Genomic DNA, 26,423 nt, shown 5'->3' with positions numbered 1-26,423 from the left:
ATCCTTGCCATTGCTGCACTGGCTGTCAGCCTAATGACTTAAAGTATGTTAGTATTAGTACAACAAACCTGAATACAGACGACAGTTTCGAATACCTCAGGGGCCACACGAGTGTTGTGAGGGGCCGTCAAGACAAAAATACAAAAAGGAATCTGTTCAAATGAAGTTATTTAGTGGGTGAGAAAAGCAGATGAAAAAATAAATATAAAATATTACACAGTGAGTTTAATTATTCCATCAAGATTGATTGATTTACTTTCATGTATAATTTATTTACGGTCAATACATACTCATTTTTCAACTGGTGAAGAACATGAATCAAACGCTGAATAAATGAAACATTAAATAGAATAGAACACGCACTAGCTGTGGGAATAACAAACACCTAAGATATGGCTGAGCAAATAATGATAATAATAACAGTAATATCTACTTAAACTACTTAAACATTTTGAACGGAAAACGTTTATTCTTCTTTCCCCCCTCCGCCTCCCCCCTACCCTATACTCTCAATAGAAGGCGGGATCGCCTGGGTCTGATGCCCAGCGACTGAAAGCTGGAGGAAGGACGGCTTCTTTTGAAGGACCTCAGCGTCCCACAGAACCGCCATGTCTTCTTGTGGACGTCACAGGCGTGGAGGCACCTCTCTGAGGGCCATCATTCACTCTCCTGCCGATGGACGGAGATGGAGGCTGGAGGATCATGGAAATATGAATGTGGATCCAGCTGTGTCGCGCAGGATGATCCCGAGAGAGTTTGAACAGACCACTGGCAAATTGAAAACAGTCTCCATCTGTTGGACTCTTGCTCCATTCTGCATGTAATGATCTATCAAGAACAAGCACACGATGATCATCAGAGAGAGGAATCATCGGACCCATAGTTTGATGAGCTTGGTCCATGACAGTGACGGTTGTCCGTGATGAAGCAGTTGTATCTGAGGCTGTAAGTGACGTGTGCAGTATGTTCCCACCTCATGAAACTCCTCCTCTAACTTGGCATCTCCCCACACGCGCCAGAGGACGCGTCACTCCTCAGCATTTTCATGTCACAGACAGAGTTTCTGCTTCAACTCTCAGTGACACGCGAGCGCTCTCCAAATGGAAATGTCGGACTCCACGCCGAGGTGAGCGCAAGGATGGATCTCTGGAGGTTGTTCACAACTTTTATCCGCAGCTGGACTCACTTCAGCCTCCTGCTGGGGAGCACACCGTCGCTATCGCCGCCGCTGCGGTCTGATTGCTCCTCGCGTCCCGGCTGCTGAAGCGTCAGTCTCGTCGGATCTCATGGGACTGGCGCACTCGTCGCGGTGTTGGCAGCTCCGCAGGAAGATGGCGGAGGCGGACAGCTCCGAGGTAAGTCATGTCCTGGACCCGGCGCCAAACTCCCTCACAAAGATTCCGGTTCTGACATGAGAGGGGCTTTTACGCGTCCGGCTGCTGGGACGAGGTGGGTGCCGCGGCTCTTTGTGCAGGTTGTTTCGCTGTAAAAAGCGCGATCATTCACCGAGACGGGAAGGTTACGGAGCGTGAAGGACGGGTCGCTGTCCGCGGTGCTGAATGGAACCACGTTCGCTGCTCGAGCGTGCGATCCCGCTCCAGATGTGAATCCCGATGTTGCGGATCCGCATTTAATAAGAAACACAGATGAAACTTGGAGAGTAGCGCTGGGAGAACGAAGCCTCCTTCAGCGACGTTGGACCCACTCTCGCTTCTGAAGTGCCCTGGAGCCAGACCCTTTCAAATCATCCCTAGGTTTCCCAATGAATGGACCTTCATATTTAAAAGTCCAGCTTTCAGGCTCAAGTGTTGGTGTGGAGTTGACCATCATTTCTGCCTTGAGCACGTCCCTGCAGCGTTTAACCAGGGATAATTACTGAGGTAATACGATAGAGGAATAGATGAAGAGGGTTGTGCATCACTTGGATGCTGTGAAGTTCCTCTTCCCACACCACACCAGAGGATCCAGTCACGGAGGCAGGTGTAAGAAAGCAGTGGGCAGATGTTGCTGCTTTGAATCAGAAATGATTTCCAAAGGCTTGAAACAAAGCGAGTCAAAGTGTGGCTCACGACTCTTTCTCCCCCTGCTTTCCAGAGGATCCAGCCCCCCCAGCCCACCTGCCTGCCGAAAGCACCTCCCAAGATCCACCACGTGCCCTGCATACCCCACACGCCTCAGGTCACGGGGGTGGCCACCTGTCCGGCGGCAGGTCGAGGCAAGACCTCCAGATTCGTCAGCCCGGAGGAAATGACCTCCCGCGACTACTACTTCGATTCCTACGCTCACTTTGGCATTCACGAGGTGAGAAGCTGAGAATGACCATGATGCTAATTCTGAGCAGAACATTTTAGACCTCCAATATTTACATCAGTCAGTCACATGGTTAGCTCAGTATGGAACATCACCACCAACACTTGAATGAATTTCTCGTTCTCAACACGTTCACCTGCTTTATGTCCCCGTAAGACACAACAGAAAGTGGAGAAACTTAGGCCTGGTCAGGGTTGTGGGCAGTGCTGGGGCCTCGTCCTGCCGTCACTAAGCCTAACCCGGAAGCTTCTTGCTGAGAGGCCGCAGCGCTAACCACTGCACCCCTGTGCCGCCCATGAGAATACATCAACACACTCAAATATCGCAATATCCCATGTTATTGTATCAGTATTTTTGTTGAAATATCACAATACTTGATCCTGTGATATCTTGATCATTTCATGCACAATGTATCGTGTCACCACTCGTCGTATCATATGGCAAGAAAGCTGCCTTTACACAGCCTCGGTGAAGGAGGGGAATGTATTTTTGTGGCAGTAAACACAGTAATTTGTGAAATATTCATCAATTAGGAATGAAAATGGAGACTTGCATCACATGAATGGATCTGCAGACTGTGAAGTGGGGTTCATCGTGTCTGTACTGAAAATCCCCCTGCATCAGACCAAACACCGACACAAGACCCAAAACCTGAGTACGTGTGAATCGTCACTATCGGAGAGTGAGCGGAGCAGAGTGACTGACAAAGCACTCGCCCAGAGAAGCCTCTTCCAGCAGTCAGACGGCACCAGCTCCACCTGCCAGCTGAGAACTCGCTGAATCGAGAAGCAGAGTCAATGCATGAGTCAGCGGTGTAGACCTGACTGTGGGGCGGTGATTCATGGGTAACACTGCTGCTGCTGCTGCTGCGCCAGAGTCGGGTCGGGTCGGGTCGGGTCGGGTCTGAGCCTGCAGGTCGGGGCGGCCCTGGACCTCACACGGGGGAGGGGGGGGCAACATCAGATAACCACACTCTGACCTTGTTCCTGGCTCCTGTGTGAGCGCCACTGAAGCACCTGGTCCAGTCAGACTGGAGCACGGTTCGGCACAACTGCACATCGCGGCTCACGTGGAAGGTTCAGAACACTGAGTCAAAAGCTCTGCTTTGTTATCTTCTAATGAGTAAAGTGGATCGCCGACATGCTGCCTGGCTCTCAAGGGCCCCGCCCCAGGTTGATCTACATAGAGCAGAAATGACCGAGACCAAGGCAGATTCTGAATGAGCTGAGTCTCAATGAAGCAACATTTCAGGAGGGTGGAACCCAAGAGGAAGCCATGACATCCAAACTGACAAGCGCCATCTCCACCACAGTTTGAACTTCACATTAACTTCCAGGTCCTGATTCAGAAAGCGAGTCCATATTTAGCAAGTGGATCAGGTTTCGCAGCTTATGATTGTGTGAATGGGCGCAGGAGGGAGGAGGCCACCGGAGCCACTCTTCCTGACTGAAATAGCCCACAGAGGCTCAATGTGGACGCACGTGCTGCTATCGATCGCTCGCCGGTGATTCTTCATTCTCTCCAGTGATGAGTCATCCTATTTATACCTCCTCCATCCAGCGCGAGCGGGGCTTCCGACGGGACCCCAGGCAGAAATAAAGCTGCCTCTTTCCAATCCACAGGAAATGCTGAAAGACGAAGTGCGGACTCTGACCTACAGGAACGCCATGTACCACAACAAGCACGTGTTCAAGGATAAGATCGTTCTGGATGTGGGCAGCGGCACTGGGATCCTGGCCATGTTTGCTGCCAACGCTGGCGCCAAACACGTGTACGGGGTGAGACGGCGTTTCACTGGTTTGTCCTCATCGCTCAGCCGCGCTTCAATGTATTTACATATTAGCTCAGCCCTCTGACAGTGGAGGAGGCTGGTGGGAAGTGCTGAGAGGAAGTCAACTTCCAGTGTCCACACCTGTCAGGGACCAGTTCACAGGCTTCGCTCACTCTTCACTCAGTCAGCTCTGCCGCTCTTGAGTGAAGGCTTTTCTCCAGTTACCTCTCAGGTCCTGGTGTCCACAGATGAGGAGGGCAGGTGTTTGCCTCTCAGCACCATGGGGTTTGCTTCAGGTTTATGTTTTATGCTGATCTACCATTTACGTTTAGGGCAGGGTTTCCGCCAGGATTTTTTCAAACTGGCAGAGCACTAAATATAAATCATTTTTACTAAAATGGAGACAATAAAACACCAGTGTTTAATCATGACAAGTGAACCTGTCTCTATTCCAAGTCTTCTTCAAACGTCCGGCCGGAGCTTGACTTGAGTTCCACAAGTTACGGACTTCAGTCATGATGATGATGTGTTGTGTGGATGTTTCCACTTTGTTTTAATATGTTATTCACGTGACTTTAAAAAGCGATCATGTTTGTGATGCCGTGGTGTGGCACCGCCACGTTAGCTAGTTTATACGTGGCGTAGAACCCTGTAGGGACACCGCCCGCACCATCTTGAGCGAGATACGTGGGAGGTGGAGCCATTTCAGTGAGTGAAAAGATGGCAGGAACACAAGCACGGACAAGAAAACACAAGCCTCGTGCAGGGGTGGAAAGTTCTATTCAAGTTTTGAGGATGACTCCGGTGTACATGCAACATGTACAGTAAAGTTTCCAGTTTCTCATGGTTCTTACTTTCAGTTCATTCCTATCCCAAAGTGCAAAAAGCAAAACTCAAGACAAAGTTAGAAGAAGAAAATAAAAATGATAATAATAAAGAGTGAATCAAAGATGAAGGGATGGGAGTCGACTTGGTTAATGGCTACACACGTCATTGACTGCGATGATCGTGGCGCCATGTCTGACACCAGAATGACCAAATTTCAGTTGAATATAAACACTAGAACATGAGGTGGAAGTGCTCCAGTGAAGATGAATCTCTTTGCTGTGCTTCCATCCTGAAGTCTTTTCAACAACAAAGTGTGTGGAGAAAAGCAAAACCAAATGCTGCTGGTTTTCCACGAGCTGCTGGACTCATGATGTTGTCGATGGTCCCTAAAATCATCTTTCTGCCTTTTCAAATCCAGATCGAATGCTCGAGGATATCGGAGTACTCGGAGAAGATTATCAAGTCCAACCAGCTGCACGACGGTGAGTGGCTCGCTCCGTGTGTGTGGGTCTGAACAGGGCGGATAAACGTGCACTTCTGCTCTGGTCAAGTCATCAGCATCTACAAGGGTCGGGTGGAGGAGGTGGAGCTGCCGGTGGAGCAGGTGGACATCATCATCTCCGAGTGGATGGGCTACTGCCTCTTCTACGAGTCCATGCTGAACACGGTCATCTTCGCCCGAGACAAGTGGCTGGTGAGACGTGCTGCAGCGTGGTCACCCATGTCATGTACTTCTACTTCCTTTGGGCTTCAACTAAAGGCTCCACTGCTTTCACTGACACCTCACCACTTCTCAGACTACTGCAGCTGAAATGACTGCAGGTTTCCTCAGAAGAGCGTCACTGATCAATCCAAGCCAACGTCCTGTGTAGTCAGTGGGAACGTGTCCCTGTCAACTGACCAAGCTGGAGTGGCTCCACTGCACTCTGTCTCTCCACTTCTACTCACACCATTGGTACTTTTGCTTTGCAGAAACCAGGGGGCCTGATGTTTCCTGACCGTGCGAGCCTGTACGTCGTGGCCGTCGAAGACCGGCAGTACAAGGATTTCAAAATTCACTGTAAGTCGTGCAGGCGCACCGTGACACAACACAGCTCCAGTGTGACGTCCACCGTTCTCTGCTACCAACCCAGCTTCTCTCCTGTGACGTTGGCACCAAGTGGCACCATATGCTGACGCTGCAGTAAGGAGGAGAGCCACAGCGTGAGTCAGTGAAAGAGCTTCCAAACGTCTAACCCCAGCACCTTGCGCCCCAAATGCCACTGTGTCAACGTGGCATTTTTGTCAACTTCGGCGTAGTATAGGTCCACTTTCCCGACGTCACTAGATGAGGCCATGGGTGTGAGGAGGGTTGCTGCCACAGTGCAGTAGCAAACCAGAGGCGCTCGAGAGAGCACGGACCCGGCCACTCCCTTTTTTTCCTCCCCTTATTATTGCCTTACATGTATTGTATTGATGCAACTTACAGTACACTCAATCAGACAGCAGGTGGCAGTAATGTCAGCTAGCTCCTTCGACAGGAGGCGCGAGGAAAGGTTCACACAGCCATGAGGCAGCCCAAGCTAGTCGCAGTGTCACGTCTTCGCTAGGGCCAAAGGCCGCTACCAACAAGGAGGGTTGCTGAAGTCAAGTTAATTCATGAGGAGGAACAGGCCACAAAGCAACAAAGCAAGGTGAGGAAGGCAATAAGAACGCTCCTCACCTGGAAGGAATATCTGTGATCAACACAGACAACAGACGCCGACATGAGGAGAACTGGCATCAAGGCTTCCCAAACCTCATCGTTGTTCAGCGGCTCAGGAACCAGGGACACAGATGAAAGCAAGACTCAGGACCAGCTGAAGTGTAGCGTGAGCCGCCCAGAGGCGCTGCAGTCATTGGTGCTGCCACAGGTGGTCACATGACTGCAGGTGTGCAGCAGTGGAGCAGGACGCAGGAGGAACCTTGAGGACGAGAAACAGATCCAACAGAAAGACCTAAAACAAAAGCTGCGCCACAGTCCCACAGGTGTGAACCCTGTTATGTTCACTTTGGAGATTCACACTGATGGTTGCGGTGTAGCTAAGGAGATACAGTAAAGGGCGACACTATCAGCTCCCCTGCTGACACAGACCCATGACTTGGGCTGCTCAGCTGACTGCAACCCACACACACTTATTTTCAGTTCCTCTCTGCTTCAGTGGCACAACTCCACCTGTCGGCCGCACTTGTCCCAGTCATATCGCCGTACGTCAGACAGACAGGCTCCTGAGTCCACACCAGTGTTTGTCTTAGCTGCAGGAGCTTCTGCTACTGGACACTCAAGGGAGACCATGTTCTGTTCTGCTGCAGGGTGGGAGAACGTGTACGGATTCGACATGAGCTGCATTCGCAACGTAGCCATCAAAGAGCCTCTGGTGGACGTGGTGGATCCCAAACAAGTGGTGACGAACGCCTGCCTCCTCAAGGTCAGTGGACACAGGACAAACGCCACCACAGCAGGAGGGATTCATGATCAGCCCAGTCTCCATTAGAGCGCGCTTTTCATGAGTAGGATCTCAGGAGGTCCCGCTCCTCTGGGGCGGGGTTTGTAGTCGGTGGACCACCTGCTGCCCAGTCTCAGGACGGCTCCCCAGGCCTGTTCTTCTGGTGACGGCCATGACATTGCTGCGCACCTTCACCTCGCTGCTGCCTGCAGAGCGTCCGCACGTCGTCCCAGTGCAGTGTGTGTGTCCTGTGTGGCCCGTGGAGCTCAGTGTGTCACTGGACACTGTGGTTCACCAGAGACTCAGTCAACATGAGCCCCTGTGGTTGGAGGGCAGGCACGTGCCCGGACACTTGGGGGCGCTGGTGCTCAAGCTAGATCAGCAAACGTTATTGTTGTTGGGACAAGCATCTGTCGTCCACGTCTGTTCACCATCAGTGGATTTGATCTTCAGGCAGCAGAGTGGGCGGAGCACATGAGGGTGTCATGTGATGCATGCCGTGATGCATGTCACCCTGTTCTAAATGGAAACACTTGTTGGCTGATGTGGGTCGAAGGAGCCGCTAGACCGCCGTACGAGCGAGGGGCTTTGGTGGTGGGGGATGGAGTCTCTCACAAAAGTGTCCCGCCGGGTACCGACGTGTGTTCGGGTGGAACTGATGAGACAGAGTGAAGCGGTGATGACAACAGGGCTCAGGAGGGGCCCTCCTCTCATGAAGGAGAAAGGCGCTAACTGAGCAGGTCCCAGCTGGAGAGCATGTATTGAATCTTCAGCAGGTCTGCATGGCTCTTGAGGGTCATCTGAAAGGTCTTGGAGGCCAGATTTGGCTCCCGGAGCCTGAGTTTGACGCAGAACAGGGTCACTTTTTCGAGCCGTTTTAGACTGTGACGGATGCAGGACTCATGACTTCCCTCCTCCAAACACAGAGGAGTCAGTGAAGGATCTCCAGCCTAAAGCGGTTGAAGGCTGTTCATGGGTGTGTTGGAGACGGGGGAGGAGCCTAGTAATGGAACTCTCTGTTGGGTGAGAAGAGGAAGACGAAGAGGAAGGTGCCCTTTTATATGCATGGAGTCGACATTCATGACTCACTATTCAGGACGTCCAGCGTCACATGAGTTGCTTGACCTTGAAACACAGCAGGGTCCTCAGATGGAGTGGACCCATCCATGAATCACCATGGATCATGTGGAGGCAACTGCCCAGCCCACAGGCCTGTAGCTCCAGTCGAGCCTTGACTCGTATGACGGTGAGTCATACACTCCGACCGGTGTCACCGAGAGGGAGGACTCCCACACGACATGTGCCGCGCTGACGTCGGCAGCCGTGACTCAAGCGCGGCGAGCGCACGCACACATGTTCCGACACCTTCGCTGGTACGTGTGAGTGACGGGCTGCTCTGCTCCTCCGCAGGAAGTGGACATCTACACTGTGAAGCCGGAGGACTTGTCCTTCACCTCGGCGTTCTGTCTGCAGGTGCAGCGCGACGACTACGTGCACGCGCTGGTCACCTACTTCAACATCCAGTTCACCAAGTGTCACAAGAAGACGGGCTTCTCCACAGGTGAGAGAAACGGGTGGCGCTTGGGTGTCTAGTTCACGAGTGAGGGAAGCTGATGGATCAGTGCGATGTCCTCTCCGGAGCTGTAGAGGGCGCTGTCCGTTCAGCAGTCTCGTGGGTCAGTCCGGTTCTCCCAGGGTGGCTGGACTCTCAGACCCTCAGAAGTGTGAGTCCATGCAGTTGTACGCAACAGGGTCTGGGCATCTTCGCTCCCGCTGCTGCCCCTGCGACCCCACCTCAGATCAATCCTACTGCTGACGCCTCTCACTGCATCATTTTAATGCCACAACCATGAGCTCATTTTAGGAACGTGGTTCACCATGGCCTCAGTCAGAGTCCATGAACTCCGTTTTGGATTTGGCTCCTCCACCTCAGCCGCGCTGGGAGTCTGGTTCCAGATGACTCATCTCTGAGCGGAGATGACTGTGACTCCGCTCAATGGTCCATTAGTTACGTAAATGCCTGCCTTTAGGTGCCAATCAGCCGGGGTTACATAACGCAGCGAAGAGGAGGCTCTATGTTTGGACGCTTGGACGCGACCGTGCGAGCGTGTGTGTGTGTGAGCGAGCGAGTGTGTGTCTCACTCCTCCTGTCTCAGCCCCTGACGCTCCCAGCACCCACTGGAAGCAGACCGTCTTCTACCTGGAGGACTGTCTGACGGTGAAGAAGGGGGAGGAGCTGCTGGGCAGCCTGGCCCTCAGGCCCAACCGCCGCAACGTGGTGAGAGCCTCTGGAACCCTGGCCGCGCACACGTGCTTCTGCTCTCAGTCGCCCCCTGCTGTCCTCCACAGCGGGACCTGGAGTTCACTCTGGAGCTGGACCTCAAGGGTCAGCTGTGCGACGCCGCCATCTCCCACGACTACAAGATGCGCTGAGAGGCCGCCGACCCGCTGGAGCTCCAGTGGGTCCCTCAAGGGCACCAGGACCTCACCGCCGTCCAAACGGTCCACGGGTCACTCCACGGAACCGGTACCCTGCCGCTGGTCGCCTCATGACCTGGAGTCATTGTTTCGACCACCCCGTAACGGACTTGACATTCACACTTGAGTGATGTCATGGGTGACGTCAGGACAAGAAACAGGGCGGACCTTAGTAACATGATAACTTTGTTGTTTAAAGAACAGTACCGTATCACGGATCTGATTTGAACTGTAACATTAATGAGTCTTTGGTTCAAAAGATAGGAATTTTGGATGAATTTGACGGTGTTTCAGGTATTTATGAGCATCTTCTTGTAAAAATTCACATTCAAACGCAGCAGTTTTGACCCTTTCAAGCGCTCATGAACGGCACCGGTTTCCTGGACTGACCCAGTCGCGCCGCTCTGGTGCATCTCAGAAGCCCCACCCACCACGGTGGCGGGAAAAACTCCACATCAGGGAACAACTGAACGGTATTTGGGGGCGGGGCCGCAGGAGACGGGCCCTTCAGCAAAACTCCTGCGAACTTCGGTCGATGAATTTCCGATGTGAGCGGCGAGCTGCGGAATGACCTGCGCAGTAGGCCAGCCGTCTGCTGGAGCAGCTGGGTGGACCAGTGTTGACTGTAGCGGTTTGTCTTCACGTCTCGGTGCTGGAACATAAGGGGCGTGTCGGAGGCCGCTCATGTGTCCATGAAGGTTCGTCCAGACTTTGGAGCCACGATGTAACGAGAAATATGAGTGAAGAATGATTGGAAACAAAGAAGAATAAAGAGCCCAGCTGAATGGTTTTGACTTGATTTAATTAGCATATATATATATATAAATACTGATTACCAGAGCAGATCACATGAGAGTCCATCGCTGCTCCTCTGATTTGAAGGACAGATTAACCACATATATACACACGGACAGAGGCGCCGCTGAGTCAGCGCTGGTGAAGGACGCCGGAGCCGCTCAAGTCCAGGGGTGAGGAGGAGGATGGTGAGGATGAGGGTGAGGAGGAGGAGGATGATGATGATGATGATGATGATGATGATGATGATGATGATGATGATGGTGATGGTGATGATGAGGATGATGAAGATAATGATGACGAAGATGAAGATGATGATGATGGTGATGAGGATGATGAGGATGATGATGATGGTGATGAGGATGAGGATGAGGAAGATGATGATGAGGAGGAGGATGAAGATGAAGATGATGATGAAGATGGTGATGAGGATGAAGATGATGAGGATAAAGATGATGATGGTGATGAGGATGAGGATGAAGATAATGTGCAGCGGCCAGCGCGCTTCACTTGCAGCAGGCTTTCCTCCGGAGCGGCTGAGCACTGAGGACGATGGTGGTGTCCCGGACCCGGTCCTCCTGCTCCATCAGAACTCTGCAGAGAAACACACGCGCGCAGCAAAACAACATTTATTTCACCATTATTTCAATAAACATGCATGAAGTTATTAAACTAAAACATATATTGGTGGAAGGAAAGCCTTCAGAGGACACTCCTGTCTTTTCAAGTTCCCCCCAACACGAGGAGTCGTCTCTGATGCCTGCACTCTCCTCTTCAACACATTGAGCAGCACAGAGAGCAGCAGCTTCTCCTGGTCTACATGCTGCAGAGAACCTTCCGAACGCAACGAGGGGTGGTGCTGCGCGCTCCGCGCCTCCTCCAGTTCAGCCATGGTCAGAGTGAGGAAACGGAGCAGCGAGGAGACGTTTCACAGTGGTCCACCAGCTGCACTTGAAAGGCAGGATCAGCACCTCGGAGTCACCGTCATCAAAGTCAACGCTGTGGAGGAGAGCTTCCTCCAACAGCTTCTGAATGAATATCACCTGAGCTAAAGTGAACAATGCTGGACGCACAGATCCAACGAGAGACGGCAGGCGGGAGCATGTGTGAGAGCCTCCACGTATATAATGTTCCCAGAGTGTCTTCACCTCCACCTGAGGAGTCCACACTTCAGTCTTCAGTTCCTGGTGCAGCCGCACGTCACCCAGGCCCGACTTGGTCGAGCCCTAATCCTCTCCTCACTCATCTTCACTCTCACTCCTTCCTCCCTTTCATTCACGCCTATTCTCTCTTTCAGCTCCTCCTACGCCTCCTGACTCTCACCACAGATCCCTGTATCATCAGCAGACATCATGGCTGACTCGATACTCGATACACACGAGGATACCCCGAGATAAACACGCGCTGAGTCAAACACGCTGAGAGTGAGTGGGAACACACACGTGCATGTTGGTCTCTCCGTCCTTGTGAGGACCACTCCTGGCCATCACCCTTTCCTCAGTCTCTCCCCCTAAACCTGACCCTCCAAAACACATGGCTCACCTGAACCAGGACTCTGAACCAGACTGGAACCCAGTTATTTTGAAGGTCCATCCCTCAAATTGAGGCTTCAACTCGTGGGGACCAGCAAAAAAGGTGTGTTTCCAAGAACCGGTCCCCATAAGAATGGCTATACAAGGACGCACCTGCTCGCTGTATGGCGGCCTTCTTACCTGGCCAGGTGCGTGAGGGACTCGGTCACGAACTTCCCAGTGAAGGCGCTGACCTCGTAGAACATCACCTTGTTCTCCTGCAGAGCGGAACAAGCAGAGCAGCATTGAGACAGTGAGTCATGAGAGCTCTGGCTGGATGGGGACTCCAAACCCACCAAGGCCAGCTGCTCAGCTTCTCTGAAGGTCACGGCTCGCTCTCCATCCATGTCCATCTTGTTGCCCAGCATCAGAACCGGGATGCCTTCCTCCGCCGCGTCCTGTCAAAAGGCTCATTAAAGTGGGGCTCGCGCCTGAGGGGGCGGGGCCAGACCTTGATGTTCTCCAGCCAGGGTTTGACTGCTCTGAAACTCTCCAGCACCGTCACGTCGTACATCAGAACCACGCCGTCCGCCTTGCGGAAGAACTGCTTGGTGATGCTGCGAAAGCTGCGGCAGAGAGAAGACGGTGGTGACTGGGAATGCCCTCCCTCTCCGTCGTCATGGGAACGTACCGCTCCTGCCCCGCCGTGTCCCACAGCTGCATGGCCACCTGCATGTTGTCCAGCGTCAGCGTCTTCACGCTGTAGTCGATACCTGCAGAGGACTTGGGTCAGCGACAGCAGGGTGACTCAGAGAACCGTCAGAGGTCGGCTCCGGGGCCACGTTTAAACAGCCCAGCGATGATGGGCCCGTCTTCACTAGGGCTCTCAACAGATGAACATCTTTAATGTCAGCTCATCGCACTGAAGCCGGGTCAACTGACTATTGATGGCAAATGAATCCCCCGTGTTGCGTCTGTTCTGACTGGAGCTTCAAGGAAGCCGAGTGGCCAATACCGTTTCCTCATGCAGACACGTGTGGACTCCAACAAGGCACGTGAACTGATCCTGTCCAGAGCACGAACCTGAGGAGAGGCTCGGCACCACGCGGACAGCAGAGCACAGGACAGGCGGGTCCTGCGGTTTCCTCTCCTGCTGTCGGTCAGTCGGCCTCACCTCATGCTGCTCTTCATTGGCATGACACCAATCCTCCTCTGTGATTCCTCTTTGGCACAACTGACCAAGTCATGCCCCACACTCATCAGGCGCCGCACGACTCTCACTGGCCTTCTGTGGGTGCGCTTCTTTCATCCTTGTATATAATGTTACTAATGGCAGCGTTTTGATGACATGAACTACGTGGTTTTGCACAGAAGCAAAGCTGCGTCCAAGGTAATGTCGTCCACTGGAACCCACTTCTACATGGTTGTGAGCATCTGGGCCTGTGGGGACCACTCCTAGGGTCAAATTGGACCCCCAGTGGTGGGTCGAAAAACTGCATCCTGAGGGCCGCATGTTTGACACCCCACCTTATGTGTTATTGTGTTATAAACACAGCAGTACCAGTGGAGACCATGGGGGGCAGTGTAGCTCCCCGATACGTGGCTCTAGTGAGACAGGAAGAAGACAGAAGAATGGTGGCAACTCTCCGTCCTCCAGTGGCCAGATATCTCAGGGCCTCAGCGACCAGCGCCTCCTACAACGCTGCCTCTGTTTCCTCTTTTTTAAATAACGACACACATTTTACGACTACTTCATCTGTAGAATTGTTTTCATCACCGCACCATGTGGTAGAAGTGACATGAGTGAGAGCAGGATGGACGAAGCACAAAAACCTTCATGAACCGAGGCGTGGTCAGCGGCTGAGCTCTCTCTCTCTCTCTGTGTGTGAGTGGAGAAGCCGCAGCGTGTGACCCCACAGTCTCCAGGAGGGGCAGCGTCTCGGCTCCAGCAGCAGCACACCACACTCACCCACAGTGGCGACGGTGGAGGGCTGGAAGTGGCCCTCACAGAAGGAGCGCAGGAGCGAGGTCTTGCCCACGCTGGAGTTGCCCACCAGGACCACCTTGAAGAGGCGATCCGGGGCGAACACAGGCGCCTCCCTGGTCTGTCCCACACAGACAAGCAGACAGGTGAGACGCGCTCCCGCACACCTCTGCAGGACCAAGGGTGAGAACCTACCGGCTGGGTCTCCTTGCCCACGGGCTGCACTCTCGGGGACATGGGGGTCTTCTTTTTGCTTCTCACGAAGCGGGACTTTCTGGTGGTCGGACCCTCTGCGGGGACGGGAATGCGGCTCGAGGGAGGCTCTGGGGTCAGATCCACGGCGACAGCGACATTTGGATCCACGTCACTCTGTGCTTCGTCCTCCTCCTCCTCCTCCTCCTCATGCTCCTCCTCACTCAGCTGGTGCAGCAGCAGTTGAGGACCCCCCTGGAGAAGGTGTGGGAGGTGGTCCTCTTCGATGGAGATGACTCGACGCAGGGGCCAGCCGTCGGGCGGGGCGTCCAAAGCCTCCTCCTCCAGCGGGGGCTTCTTCAGCAGCTCCTTCTTCACCCGCTCCCGCTCAGCTCTCTTCATGCTGCCCGTCCGGACCAGGCTCTTCTTGACCTTTGGCTTGGCGGGGGCCGGGCCGGGGGCGCCGTTGATTCCAGCTGTGCTCTTCTTCACTGAGGGTTGCTGCTGGCATGCAGGCGGCGCGGCGGAGGCGGTGGGAGGAGGGGGGTCGTCCTCACTACAGGAGGAGGAAGCAACAAACACGATTTGAAGGTGCTCAATGGGCAGGGCCTCCAGAGACTGGAAGGACCCCTCCTCGAGAAGCGGGGGTCTTTGGAGACAGAGGAGAAACAGAGGATCACACAGGTGGCCAAAACAAAGTCACGTCAACACTAGCTGAGATGTCTGTCTATTAAAAATCCTCTGTTTTTCCTCTGAGTGAAGAACCTTTCCGGCTGCTTGCTGGAACCGCAACAATAGTAAACTCAGCGTAATGACGCCAGTTTCGGGCTCCTGAGGTGTGGGCAGCGGAGGAGAAGCGCGTCTGCAGTGCATGTGGAGCAGCAGATCTCTGAGCAACACTGTGGAGCTCTGGAGCTTCAGGGGGAGGAGCCTGCCAGAGGAAGACTTGGTGGAGGGTCACCGCACCCCTGAACCTCGCTCAGCTGCTCTTGCGCCCAGTCACAAGACGGACGCACGCAGTAGTTCATTTGTTCTTGTGCGTTTGTTTCATCTTCATAAACCACTTCTCTCTCGAGCGAGTTCAAACGCTTGTCCCTTCTTCTGTGTTCAAATGTTCGTCAGTTGTTCGTTCACTGTCTATCTTGTGCGTTTGTTCCAGTGCACATATCTGTTCATTTGTGCTCACGTTTGTTCACCGTTGTATGTGCATTTGTTCATTCTCTGGCACTTTCCACATTAGTTACTCAGGTAGTTCTTGTGTGTTTAACCAGCTTCTGCTGCTCCGTGCCTTCCTTGGTTCATTCTCTTGCCTTCGTGCTTCTGGGTCTGGACGTTCGTTTGTTGTTGTGCACAGGTTCATACGTTTGTTCACTCGTTTATTTGTTTTGTTTGTTGTGCGTCTTTGTGTCTGAAGCACGCGTGTGTTTAAGAGCTTGGTTTCATATGTTTGTTTGTTCATAGTGATGTGTTTGTTTTGTTCAGTTCATTCGTTCACACTAGTATTGCGTGACCAACTAAAGCCTGATCAGAACGGAACAGATGAATCACCTGTGTGTGGGCGGGTCGGGGCCGTCGAACAGCTCGGCCAGTCCGCCGCGCTGCTTCTGCTTCTTCCTGAGCGACGTCCTCGGCTGGAGCAGGCACACAGCAGCGGTCAGGGAGCTGGACTCAGAGTCAGCGCTCGGCAGTCGGACTCACCACTCCGCAGCAAATGTCCCGCTCGTCCTTCAGATGCTTGTTCATCTCTCTGGAGGGACAACGCACGTCATGCACGTCATGCACGTCATGCATCTCTCTACCAGGCCGAGGGTCATGTGAGCACAGCTACCTGAGAAGGTCCAGCTGCTTCATCAGACTCTGCTTCTCTCTCTGCAGACCTTCAGTCACCCGGTACATCTCCCTGAAACACATCACACACACACACACACACACACACGAGTGTGTCAGGGTCTGGTCTCAGGTGGGCGTGTGTGTATGGTTTGCACTATACTTGTGGGGACCCCGCTAGGTTTAAGCCTCATATTGAGGTGGAAGCCTTCTAAATAACTGGGCTCCAGTTTGGATCAGAGTCCTGGTTCAGGTGAGGCATGTGTTTACGGGGAGAGGCTGGGGAAAGGGTGGGTCCCCACAGGGACAGAGATACAAGCGTGCGTGCGTGCGTGCGTGCGTGGACCCACATCTCCTTCTCCTGCTGCAGCCGGGCAGCCTGGTCCTGCAGCAGGGTGAGCTGCTCCTGCGCCAACACCAGCTCCTGACTGGTGGTGTCCAGAGCCCTGGTCAGCTCGTCGTTGGTCATCTTGAGCTTGACGTTCTCCACGTGGCTCTCCTGCTTTTCGCTGCTCAGCTCGCGGCACTGGACCTCCAGCTGGAGGAGGAGGCAGCCAGTAGTTAGAGGACAGCCATTCAGCTACGCTCATGCAACTTCAGAAAATATTCATAATGCATGATGTATAAATATATGACAGTCGTCCCAACAGATTCAATTTTGTTCATTTCCAGCGCTGATCATTCTGAGTTGGGGGATGATGAACCTGTTGTCAACCTGGCGTCAATGATCCGCATCCAAACTTGCCGACACTCTTGTTCAGGTCTGGATTTTTTTGGTCCAAGAGAAAACGCCATTTTGGTATAATCCATTTAAAGGTAAGAACTCATTTGGTGATTCGTTTGTAAAAAAAAAAAATCATCCTAAATCATCCTAAAATTCAATGGGTCAACAAGTTGTTTTGCCAAAAGACGCATGGGCATGTGGGGAATTTGTTCCAGTTAAAGAAGTAAAAAAAAAAAATCAAAAAACCATCAAATAAAAAGAAATTCCCTCTGTAGTTGGCATAGCTAATGTTCCGTGTGTAATGAGCTCAAACGGACGGCAGGTGGCAGCAGCGTCACGCAGCTCGCGTATGAGGGGACACGAAGAAGAAGAAGAAACGTTTTAAAGAGAACCGCTTCAAAATGTTGGTAAATCCACATTCTAACACCACAGTCACATCGAAGCGAATTTATTTACATTGTAATATTGAATCCTGCGTGTCATGATGTCAAAAGGTCAGGTTTGTGCCTGTTTGTTCACGTCGCAGGTCACATGACCGGACAGGTCTCATGGAAAACCAATTGGAGTCTTTACAAACCTCTGGAACATTCCAAAGTCACATCACCTTCTAGTTAGCCTGTTGTCAACCAGAGAGTTTGAATGGCGTTCGACTGCCTCTTTTTGAGTTGTTCTCTTCTTTTGTGTTAAGTCAATTCCATTGCAGGGACTTTACAAGAAACATTAAGTGTTGAAGTATGAACACTGTAATTGAGTTTAAACGGAGACAGTGAACCAAGTTAAAAGTCAATGAACAACCTGTGAGGACTTAAGTGCTAAAATTAAAGCTGTGTGAGTTGGATTCTGCTGTGCATCAGACGGTGCACAAAGTGCGGCCCGGGGGCCACATGTGACTGCGAAAAAAGACTACTTCTTTTTCCCCATATTTTTTTTTACAAATTATAAATATACTTCTTTTCTTTTTTTCATTTTCCCTCAAAATAAATGTTATTTTAAGCGGAAACAACATTTGACTTCATGCTGCTAAATTAGGCTCATGCAATAACAGATGAGGTGCATTTAATACGACTGTTTTTCTTTGGCTTGACGGCCCCTCACATCTGACACGGTATGTAATGTGGCCCCTGTCATGTCATCAGCTGCGGGCTTTGAACCACCTGAGCTTCCACTCACTCTTTTCTGCTTGTGGAAGAGCTGTTCCAGCTCCTTCTCCTTGGAGGTCAGCTGGTGCTCCAGGTCCAGACTCTTCATCTGCAGTCGCTCCGAGTCCTGCCAGGTTTACAGCAGACGGTTCACAGCAGACAGAACCAGAGGTGGGGCTGAGCTCTCCTACCTTCAGCAGAAGTCTGTCCTTCTCGTTCTTGATCTGCGCCTCCATCTCTTCGTACAAGTATCGAATCTCGCTGTCATGTGTTGCAGCCTTCCTGCAGGGAAACACATGAAGATTAACGCGCGCACAATTGCCCGCCAGAACACAGCGTTATTGTTGTCTCATGGCCGTTGACTGGCACACGCACACTTCCGTGCACAATAGGCTTCCTTTTCAAAGGAATACTGAGTGGTACTTACCACCGCTAATCCAAAAACACCCAATTAGCGGAGCGTGGAGCGAAAACAAGCTGAAACACTGTGACATGTTGTGCCATGGGAAAATGTGTTTGGAAGCCACTCACCCACCGAGGAGTGGGGTCATAGGATGGTGTTGCTTCATCTGAAGCCCGGACTCGTACTGGATCCACACGCGCTCCGGCAGTGTTCCGGCCTGAGCTCACCACGTCCACTGACTGCGCTGTGTCAGAGCGGCTCAGCCGGCAAAACCACATGGACTTCAGCCTGGCTGGAGTTGTTTGGAACCAAGTGTGGTCACCAACGTCGGGTGACCACACTTGGGCCGGTGTGTTGTAGCCGCAGGCTTGTCCATGACGCGCCACACAGTATGAGCACTGAGCTGCAGTTCACATCTCACACAAACTTGTGTAGTGTGGGTGGTGTTGTTGCACAGTTCATTTCATGCTCGTGGAGTGTGTAACTTGGGAGTTTTTAATGTAAATCCTCATATTGGGATTAGTTTAACTCCAATAAAATGACCCAAAAACTGTTTGAGGTTGTCCTATTACTATCAAGCTCCCTGAGGGTTAGGGTTAGGACGAGAGCGCCCGGAATACAAGCCCCTCCCACTGAATGTAAGAAGGAAAACATGTGGTCCATCCATGAGCCACAGCAGGTGCAGTGGTGCTGGCTGCACCGTAGAAAGGCTTCAGAATGAATGAGGACCACTTGTAAACTAGTCTGGAAAACATGGAGACGGACTCGTGGAACCCAGTGGAATCATCGACTCCTCACGTCTGTCACTGACATGAAAGTGCTCCAGATGTTCCCACACCACAGCCGCTCTCAGCTGCTGCTTCTGGTCTCCTCCAGGAGATGGGCTCTGTGGGCGGAGCTGCTTTAAGGTCAACAACAGGCCTGTGATGTCATCGCTGTGACGTGACCAGCCTCAATATTTTAGCCTGTAAACCTCTGTATATTAGCCAGATGAAGTGTTTCTTCTACTCAGACATATCAAGTCTAACAACCACTGTCAATATGAAGTGGTTTTCTGGTGATCACCGATCAGCTCATTGATCGGGTTATTGTGAGGAAAGTGCAGCCTCGTCATTCTAATAGGTTATTTACTATCATTAAATCTTCATTTTATTCACTGTGAAGGTTAAAGTTCAATGTCCGGCCGTGAAGAACTGGAGGCTGAGTCACCTCTAAAGGGGTGGGTTAGTGGTCCTCAGGGGTCCAAGACAACGTGAGGGGGGACAGAACCAACCTCTGGAGGGCGCTCTCCATCTCCTTCTTCTCCTGGTGGGCTTCTTTGATCTGGTGCGTCACTCGAGCCAGGAACTCTTCGAAGTTAGACAGGAGATGGGGCTCGTCTCGCCTGAGCTGGGCCCACAGGCTGCGCACCTCGCCCGGGCTGCGCCGAGACAAAGATGAGTGACACGCGGACGGAGCTGGCAGACGTGCAGCTTCTGCTCACTCCTCGAAGACGTTCCTGGCTCCCAGACTGTCCAGAAGCATGGAGAAGTGCCGCTCCTCCTCGTCCTCTCCGCCCTGCAGCTTGGCCTCCCACTGGCTCTGGTACAGGGCCTCTTTGGTCCTGAAGACGGGCATGGGGTGTTCCTCAGACACTGAGATCCTCCGTCCGTGAAGGAACTGACCTGCGGGACAAACGGGTCGGTTTGACATCAGGTCTCTGCGTCTGGCGCAGTGTGTGACCTACTGAACCCAGAAGAGAAGGTGTCCAGCGTCAGGCAGCCTGAGGAGTCAGTGTCCAGGGAGTCGAAAACATCCTCCAGCTCCTCTGCAGACAGAGGGAGCTCTCTGTCAAGCCTCTGCCGGGAAACACACACACACACAGAGGTCTGAGTTCCAGAGAGCCGTCTAACCATGATCACCATCCCGAGGATCACCATCTGACAGCGGTGCGCACGCTCGGACCAGACCCTTTTGGTTCAGGGCCTTCAGTAACCCATGTTCAGCGTGTTCCAAGCTGCAGTATGTTCCAAGTCTCACAACCCGTTCATTTCCAGATTTAAGCGCCAACACAACACCACACAACAGAAGTCACTGTTTCAACCGCGCTCCCACTATACGGCAGGTTAGTTTAGATCAGGGGTGTCAAACCGGTCCTCAAAGGGCCACAGTGGGTGCAGGCTTTTGTTCCAACCAACCAAGAGGACACCTACTCTCCAGTCAGGTGTCTGAAGACTCAGATCAGTTGATCGTCGTACAACCCAAGTTGCAAAAGGGCTTTTTTTCCCATTGTCTTGCCACTGTTTTACATTAATACTGCACTTTCGAGGAAAAGACAGAAATATTAAATGTTGAAAAAGGTTCAACACAAAGTGTCGCCCCCTTGCTGCACCGTACTTGTACCGAACCAAGGCTTCTGTGGTGCGTTCCAGCCCTGCCAAGTGGAGACAGGCGAGAACATGTGGCCCTTAGGCACAACTGATGAGCCCTCCACGTCTGTGAAAGCATGTTGGAGCATAAATCATTTCAAAGAGATTGCAACATTGACATCTTTTCCTGTACCTTTAATAGGCTCTCACAGTAACTGTTCAAATATTTACTTGAAGAGCAGGAAGATTCGCTTAAATATCAGAGAATGAACTGTAACAGGTTCTTCTTCTACATCTAAATCTGGTCATTTGTTTACCTGGAGTATTCTTGCTATCTGTATATACATGCTAAGAAAGCTAGCATGGCATGGTAACACCATGGCGACAGGGACTAGCGTCACCCGCTGTTGGGACTGAGTTCATGTCTTTGACTTCTGAAAGCTGCATGTGTGACAGTCACTCCAGTAACCCGTCCTGCGACGCCGCCGCGCTTGTTGCTTTAGCTGCATCATGCTTGGTGTCGCTGACGGACAAACGCGCTGACAGTGACTTCACAGATGAGCCCGAGCGTACGAGCATGAGTTGGCCAACACTCCGACCTCAGACCACAGCTACAGTGCCAAACATGAGAATACGGAACTTCACACCATCAGGTTTCCTTCCTGCTACTGAGGAGGGTGTGTGCAGTTAAGGCCGCAGCACTACAACAACGTACTAAGACTGTGGGTGATCTCCAACATGATGGAGAGGATTGAAGTCAGAGATGAGTTTCCTGGTCTCGAGAGACACATGAGGCCACCCAGCATAGCACGCATCACCTGACCACGTGGGCCAGTGGCTCCCGCTGAGCTCAGCCTGTGACCACCCTTTTCTACCGGCTGTTCACTCTTATTAGAATAGAATAGAGTAGCCTTTATTGTCCTTGTACAGTGTACAACGGGATTTGAGCGCTACTCCTATTATTTGTGGAGACCTCTCATAACCCTTTCCCCAGCCTCTGCCCCTGAACCTAACCATCCAAAACACATGAACCAGACTGGAACCCAGTTGTAGTGACCCAATTACTACAGCAGTCCATTGTGAGGAAACACCTGAGGGAGGAATGGCGTGTTTTCACCGTTCACAACAACAATACATTTGGAAGTCAAGAGAGGAGAGGGGATCAGGAGCAGAGAAAAACGAGGAGGAGTCTTAAGTTGGTGGACGTGTGGTCACATGACAATAGCATCCATGCTCCCTGCACCGTTTGCCACTGGGACAGTGTCGGCCCTGGTGTGACTGCTCCTCAGTCGTGTGTCCACTGAAGAATCAAGCGTCGCCTTGCTAGAACCACTGCACCCAGATGTGCACGTACAAACTGTTCACACACAGCTTCGGAGTGTGCACGTAAAGGCGCAGTTTCTGCAACAACGGCTTTGCTAGTTTGTGTTTTCCTCCTCTAAAATAGTGTGTGCACATGCAGAGAAACATCTAGCAGGGTCACCTTTGAACCCTCTGAGGGACACAAACAGGGATCTGTCAGATAAATCACTGACTGGTTTGCACCTGTTTTAGTACGGTATGATTCAATATGAAGCCCTGCATCTACAGACCTGAAGCGTCTCTGACAGCATGGTCAGTGGACTTGCACACATCACATGTGAGGCCTGTGGCAGGAGTGTGTGTCACGGCAGCAAATTCTCATGACGAATGAATCGACTCCAGAGCTCAAACATCATTAACAGGAGTGTTGCTGGATCGCCCCGGACGCTTGTAAACATTCCCATCAAAGGTGCTGCTGCGACACTCTCCTGTCGTGGGAGACATGCCTGACCTTTGTTGGCCAAATAAACTCTGTCGTACCAGTCATCTTATGGTGCGGTAACAGCCTTTTCCCATGGATGATAATGGTGATTATTGTCGACGGATTCTCAAGACTTAGATGCACTTTTTTCTCACACTTTTCAATCCTGGCCACTTTTGAACCGAATCTAGGGAAAACTGTGGAGTCAGGCATCCAACATTCACAGCATGAACATGGTCATGGGTCGTGTGGTTGTCGAGTCACTTCTGGGTCGAGAGCAGAGGCTCTCAGCAGGTCCGTTTTTTGAGACCCGCCACTGGTCTTGTAGTCGAGATCAAGGGGGTAAGACAGCGACCAAGGCCAAACTGAACACAGAATCCACAAGTACAAGTCTGTCAGACACACACGTTTATTTCCTACTGCAAAAGAAACGGTAGTCATTTTTTCAAACAAAAGACTGAAATGCTTTCATTGGAACAAACTAGTAGTTTGTTCTGTACACAGTTTGGTCCTGGCCCTGGTCTCTGTCTCTGTCTCGACTCGGACTCAAGCGTTCAAAGTCTTGGTCTCGACTCAGTCTAGTGCACAAAACCTTGGTCTTGGTTTTGGTTTTGGTCTCAGACACTCAAAGTTTTGGTCTTGATTCAGTCTCGGGTGCTCAAGGTCTTGGTCTTGGTTTTGGTCTCGGACGCTCAAAGTCTCCTGGTCTCCGCCTCAACTCGGTCTCGGACGATTAAAATCAATTTTGGGCTCTAAACTTAACGACTTAAGGATTTGGGATCGATGGGCTAGTCATTTTTGAAGCTGCAATTGTCATCACGGACTTGTACACTGTCATCGGCCCTTGAGGAGTCCGGTCTCAATATGTGAACGCGAGTCACAAACAGGATGCAGCGAGGCGGTTTGACCGTGTAGAAACACTGCGTCAGCTGATCTGTACCTGGAACTCGCTCTGTCCCTCTCTCTCTCCCTCTCACTCACCCTCATGTTGGTGCGGGTGATGAAACCTTTGCCCTCCACGTCACAGGTCTGGAAGAACTCCACAGTCTTGTCCAGCAAGGCGATGCTGCCCCAGTCGGACCCCCTCAATCCTGGGCGCTGGGCGACTCCATTCATCTTGCTCTCGTGCCCCTCCATGTTCCTCAAGGACCCTCAGTGGTGCAGAGCGGCACCAGACATCAGACCGCGGTGAGAGACAGGTCACCTGTGGAGCTGTGAGTGGAAACATGGTGGTCATTTCAGAGCGGCTTCTGAGAGGGAGCTTCTCTCTCCGCCACTGTAAAACTCTCTTTATAAATACATATCTTAAAGACCTCATCAGCTTAATCCACTTCACCTCATCCACTTAACTACGTTTAAACCAAATCTCTTAGCTCTCAGGTCTCTTTTCCTCTGCATTTGTGCTGCGTGACCTTCAAATGAATTTTCATCTTCATTTTGGTTTCACTGAAAACCTGTTATTGGCTCCATCAATCATGGTGCTCTGGATAGCTCCTGAGCTGTCAGTGAATTTATGTTTTCTACATTTAGAATCTTTAAGGGAAAACCATTATAACAGGGTTGTAAAACTTGTTATCACAGTGTTTTTCACCTCCCCCTCTGCTTTGACCTGACGGCCCCTCACAACAGTCACAGGAGACTGTGTTTGTGGCCCCGCTGGTCATTCAGTCAGCACCTCCAGGAGTTCACAGACCTTTTCATTGACTGCTGTGAGCTAAAATGCCTGATTTCACGGCAGATTTGGGTGATTGGAATGTGTTCATAGTTGCGATCGCAACATCGCCACGTCCTGGAGCGACTGGAGAATTGCCCACCCCTCAGTCACCACAGGTGTGTGAGCAGGTGAACTTCCCGGCACCAACACTGACATCGGTCAGCGGGAGAAGAGCGCTACATTGCCACGTCCCGTCTTGGTGCCTCCCGAGCGAGACGCTGCTGTTGCCTCACTGTATTGATTCAATAAATGCAGGGCGATACTATTGGGGGACAAAAAATGGACATCAGCAGTTTGGCTCTCTGTTTGTCATATTTAATTTACAGGGTTAAAGAAAGTTCCAGCGGAACCCACTCACTACTTCATCGTCAAATTAAGAAAAACGTGGAAAAGATTGAAAGTGATTTGTTGTCACAGTTTCAACATGCATTTACAATCCAGTTAAACAAAAAGTGTGTTAAAATAAGGTTGAAACATGTTTCCCCTGAAACCATCTGCATAAAGTCACTGCTGAAGTCTGAAGTCAGATTGAGCTGCAGACAGAGTTTTAGGGAGAGTCTGCAGTGGTATCTGAGATCCTCAACATCACAGACCACTGGCCAAGGTTCAACACTGTCAAACCAGTCACAAACCAGTGACTGAACCAAGACCGTGTCAGTCGCTCTGCCCCTGATGAACCTGATGCGTTTGTTTCTTAGCTGTTGCACCAGTGACGACCACGAGAGGCACAGAATATGGCCGTGTGTTTCCAGTGGCTATCTAAGTTATCAAACAACTAAAGCAAAACATGAAACCACAGCATTAAAATCGAAGACTGCAGTTTCTCTTTGAGGGCCCAGGTGTAGCATGAGAAGGTGTGAGAGCTCAGGAGGGAAGGGAAGAGGGGCACTTGCTGCTGCTGCTGCTGCTGCTGCTATACAGCACTTACAGCCAGGACCACCAAGAATGTAAATACAGCAGCAGGATTATGCTAAACCCCAGTCACACTCAGCACATGACACAGTAAAGCCTGAAGACAGAGAGGAATTCTCTCACGGCTTTTTTGAATCGTCACTTCTGCTTTAAATGACTGAGACATCTCCACCGAGGTGGTCGCTCATCTGCAACAATCCAAGTTTGACTTTGCTGTGGTCAGAAGAGAGAAGGTGCAAACACAGGAGCATAAGAGAGGCAACTCTGCGAGCAAGACTTGACCAAGCTTGGCAGCAACTTCAGAGGCAACACTGACAGAACGCAGGTCTTACCTCTCAGCGCTGGGAGGACAGTCTCGGCTGGAGCCTGGGCTGGAGCGCACACAGCTGCGAGTGTGTTTGGCCAGTCTTGGCACACGATTGAGAAGTCACTCTGCAACCATGTGATGTCAGGAGGAAGCCGCTCGGGGCTGAAACCTGCGACTGTGCCGAGCTGCTGCTGAGCCACAGTCACACAGCTCTCTGCTGCGCAAACACACACCTCCTGCTGCTGAAATCACATCACACGCCTCACAGTGATCACAAGGAAAAGACTGTGGACTACATCACCCACCAGGTGGCACTGGAGGTCAGAAACTTCAGCTCCCTTTAAACAAGGACGCTGCTCACAGGCAGGTGGAATGTGCATCATTCGGTTGGTTCCGGCTTCTGATGACAGATTATTAATTCCATCTGCTTCTAACATCTATTTTCTTTCTGTGTTTCCTGAAGCCTCAGCAAAAGGTCATAGGTCACGGTGCGTCACAGGCTTTACGAACTTGTTTACTCCTCTATTTATGGCCAGGTTCTGAGGCCATCGTAGGGCAGGAACGGTAAAACATCTTGTTTGTCCCGACCCACCAACAACCAACCTGTCACGGACACAAGAGGCTGATGTGAGTCAAAGCAGCCTGGAACATTGAGATCAAAGGAGGAGACAGAGGGGCAAAGAAGGTACGCTTCCCCTCTGGTGCTGTGCTGCTGCAGCAGAAGTACATGAGGGACAAGTGTTCAGTTCCAGGATGACAAATGCATGGGAGGTTCATAAATATAGAGGCCCAGCACATCACCCACCATGAGCTCTAACGTTGTGAACGTTGCCTCATCTGAGGTCTCTGACACGGACTCATCGCCAGCTTCGACACGGAGCTGCATCAAAGCAAGAGATCAGCCATCTCATGAGGAAGAACGTGAGTCAGTG

The 26,423-nt window shown here is 51.7% G+C and overlaps 2 protein-coding genes across 4 annotated transcripts; one reads left to right on the top strand and one right to left on the bottom strand.

Annotated features, from left to right (window-relative positions):
- The first annotated feature begins 1,098 nt into the window (after window positions 1-1,098).
- On the top strand, window positions 1,099-12,217 carry prmt8b (protein arginine methyltransferase 8b). 2 transcript variants are annotated; one of them, XM_053863042.1, is made up of 10 exons: window positions 1,099-1,355; window positions 2,095-2,301; window positions 3,933-4,088; window positions 5,328-5,391; window positions 5,461-5,603; window positions 5,882-5,969; window positions 7,241-7,356; window positions 8,785-8,935; window positions 9,531-9,652; window positions 9,724-10,587. In XM_053863042.1, exons 1-10 carry the CDS (start codon window positions 1,287-1,289, stop codon window positions 9,805-9,807), a joined length of 1,200 nt encoding a protein of 399 aa, XP_053719017.1. In that variant the 5' UTR covers window positions 1,099-1,286; the 3' UTR covers window positions 9,808-10,587. The 2 variants fall into 2 exon arrangements, with proteins under 2 accessions (XP_053719017.1, XP_053719018.1); XM_053863043.1 differs by lacking the exons at window positions 9,531-9,652; window positions 9,724-10,587 and adding an exon at window positions 11,945-12,217.
- On the bottom strand, window positions 10,638-26,398 carry cracr2ab (calcium release activated channel regulator 2Ab). 2 transcript variants are annotated; one of them, XM_053863039.1, is made up of 19 exons: window positions 26,297-26,398; window positions 25,517-26,094; window positions 23,540-23,770; window positions 20,154-20,265; window positions 19,911-20,091; window positions 19,701-19,847; window positions 18,216-18,306; window positions 18,056-18,151; window positions 16,512-16,699; window positions 16,163-16,234; window positions 16,033-16,081; window positions 15,883-15,965; window positions 14,338-14,983; window positions 14,128-14,263; window positions 12,850-12,931; window positions 12,670-12,784; window positions 12,515-12,616; window positions 12,360-12,436; window positions 10,638-11,241 (listed from the first exon to the last, which is right to left on the bottom strand). In XM_053863039.1, the coding sequence occupies exons 3-19, from the start codon at window positions 23,693-23,695 to the stop codon at window positions 11,154-11,156; spliced, it is 2,421 nt and encodes an 806-aa protein (XP_053719014.1). In that variant the 5' UTR covers window positions 23,696-23,770; window positions 25,517-26,094; window positions 26,297-26,398; the 3' UTR covers window positions 10,638-11,153. The 2 variants fall into 2 exon arrangements, with proteins under 2 accessions (XP_053719014.1, XP_053719015.1); XM_053863040.1 differs by having other exon boundaries at window positions 14,338-14,890.
- Window positions 26,399-26,423: the final 25 nt, after the last annotated feature.

The sequence above is a fragment of the Synchiropus splendidus genome, chromosome 4 (genome assembly GCF_027744825.2).
Source record: "Synchiropus splendidus isolate RoL2022-P1 chromosome 4, RoL_Sspl_1.0, whole genome shotgun sequence".
In the NCBI taxonomy this organism is placed as follows: domain Eukaryota; kingdom Metazoa; phylum Chordata; class Actinopteri; order Syngnathiformes; family Callionymidae; genus Synchiropus; species Synchiropus splendidus.
Note: the sequence above shows the minus strand (reverse complement) of the source record. Positions and strands in the feature narration are given on the sequence as shown.

What these genes read in the sequence shown, in the direction of transcription:
- prmt8b (XM_053863042.1), top strand. Translation starts at nt 1,287, where the DNA reads ATGGGACTGGCGCACTCGTCGCGGTGTTGGCAGCTCCGCAGGAAGATG. An exon ending in TCGCCCGAGACAAGTGGCTG is followed by an intron (nt 5,604 to 5,881) that starts GTGAGACGTGCT and finishes TTTGCTTTGCAG; the next exon opens with AAACCAGGGGGCCTGATGTT. An exon ending in GAAGACGGGCTTCTCCACAG is followed by an intron (nt 8,936 to 9,530) that starts GTGAGAGAAACG and finishes CTCCTGTCTCAG; the next exon opens with CCCCTGACGCTCCCAGCACC.
- cracr2ab (XM_053863039.1), bottom strand. Translation starts at nt 23,695, where the DNA reads ATGGAGGGGCACGAGAGCAAGATGAATGGAGTCGCCCAGCGCCCAGGA. An exon ending in GCCAGGAACGTCTTCGAGGA is followed by an intron (nt 19,848 to 19,910) that starts GTGAGCAGAAGC and finishes GTCTCGGCGCAG; the next exon opens with CCCGGGCGAGGTGCGCAGCC. An exon ending in AAGCAGCTGGACCTTCTCAG is followed by an intron (nt 16,082 to 16,162) that starts GTAGCTGTGCTC and finishes TTGTCCCTCCAG; the next exon opens with AGAGATGAACAAGCATCTGA.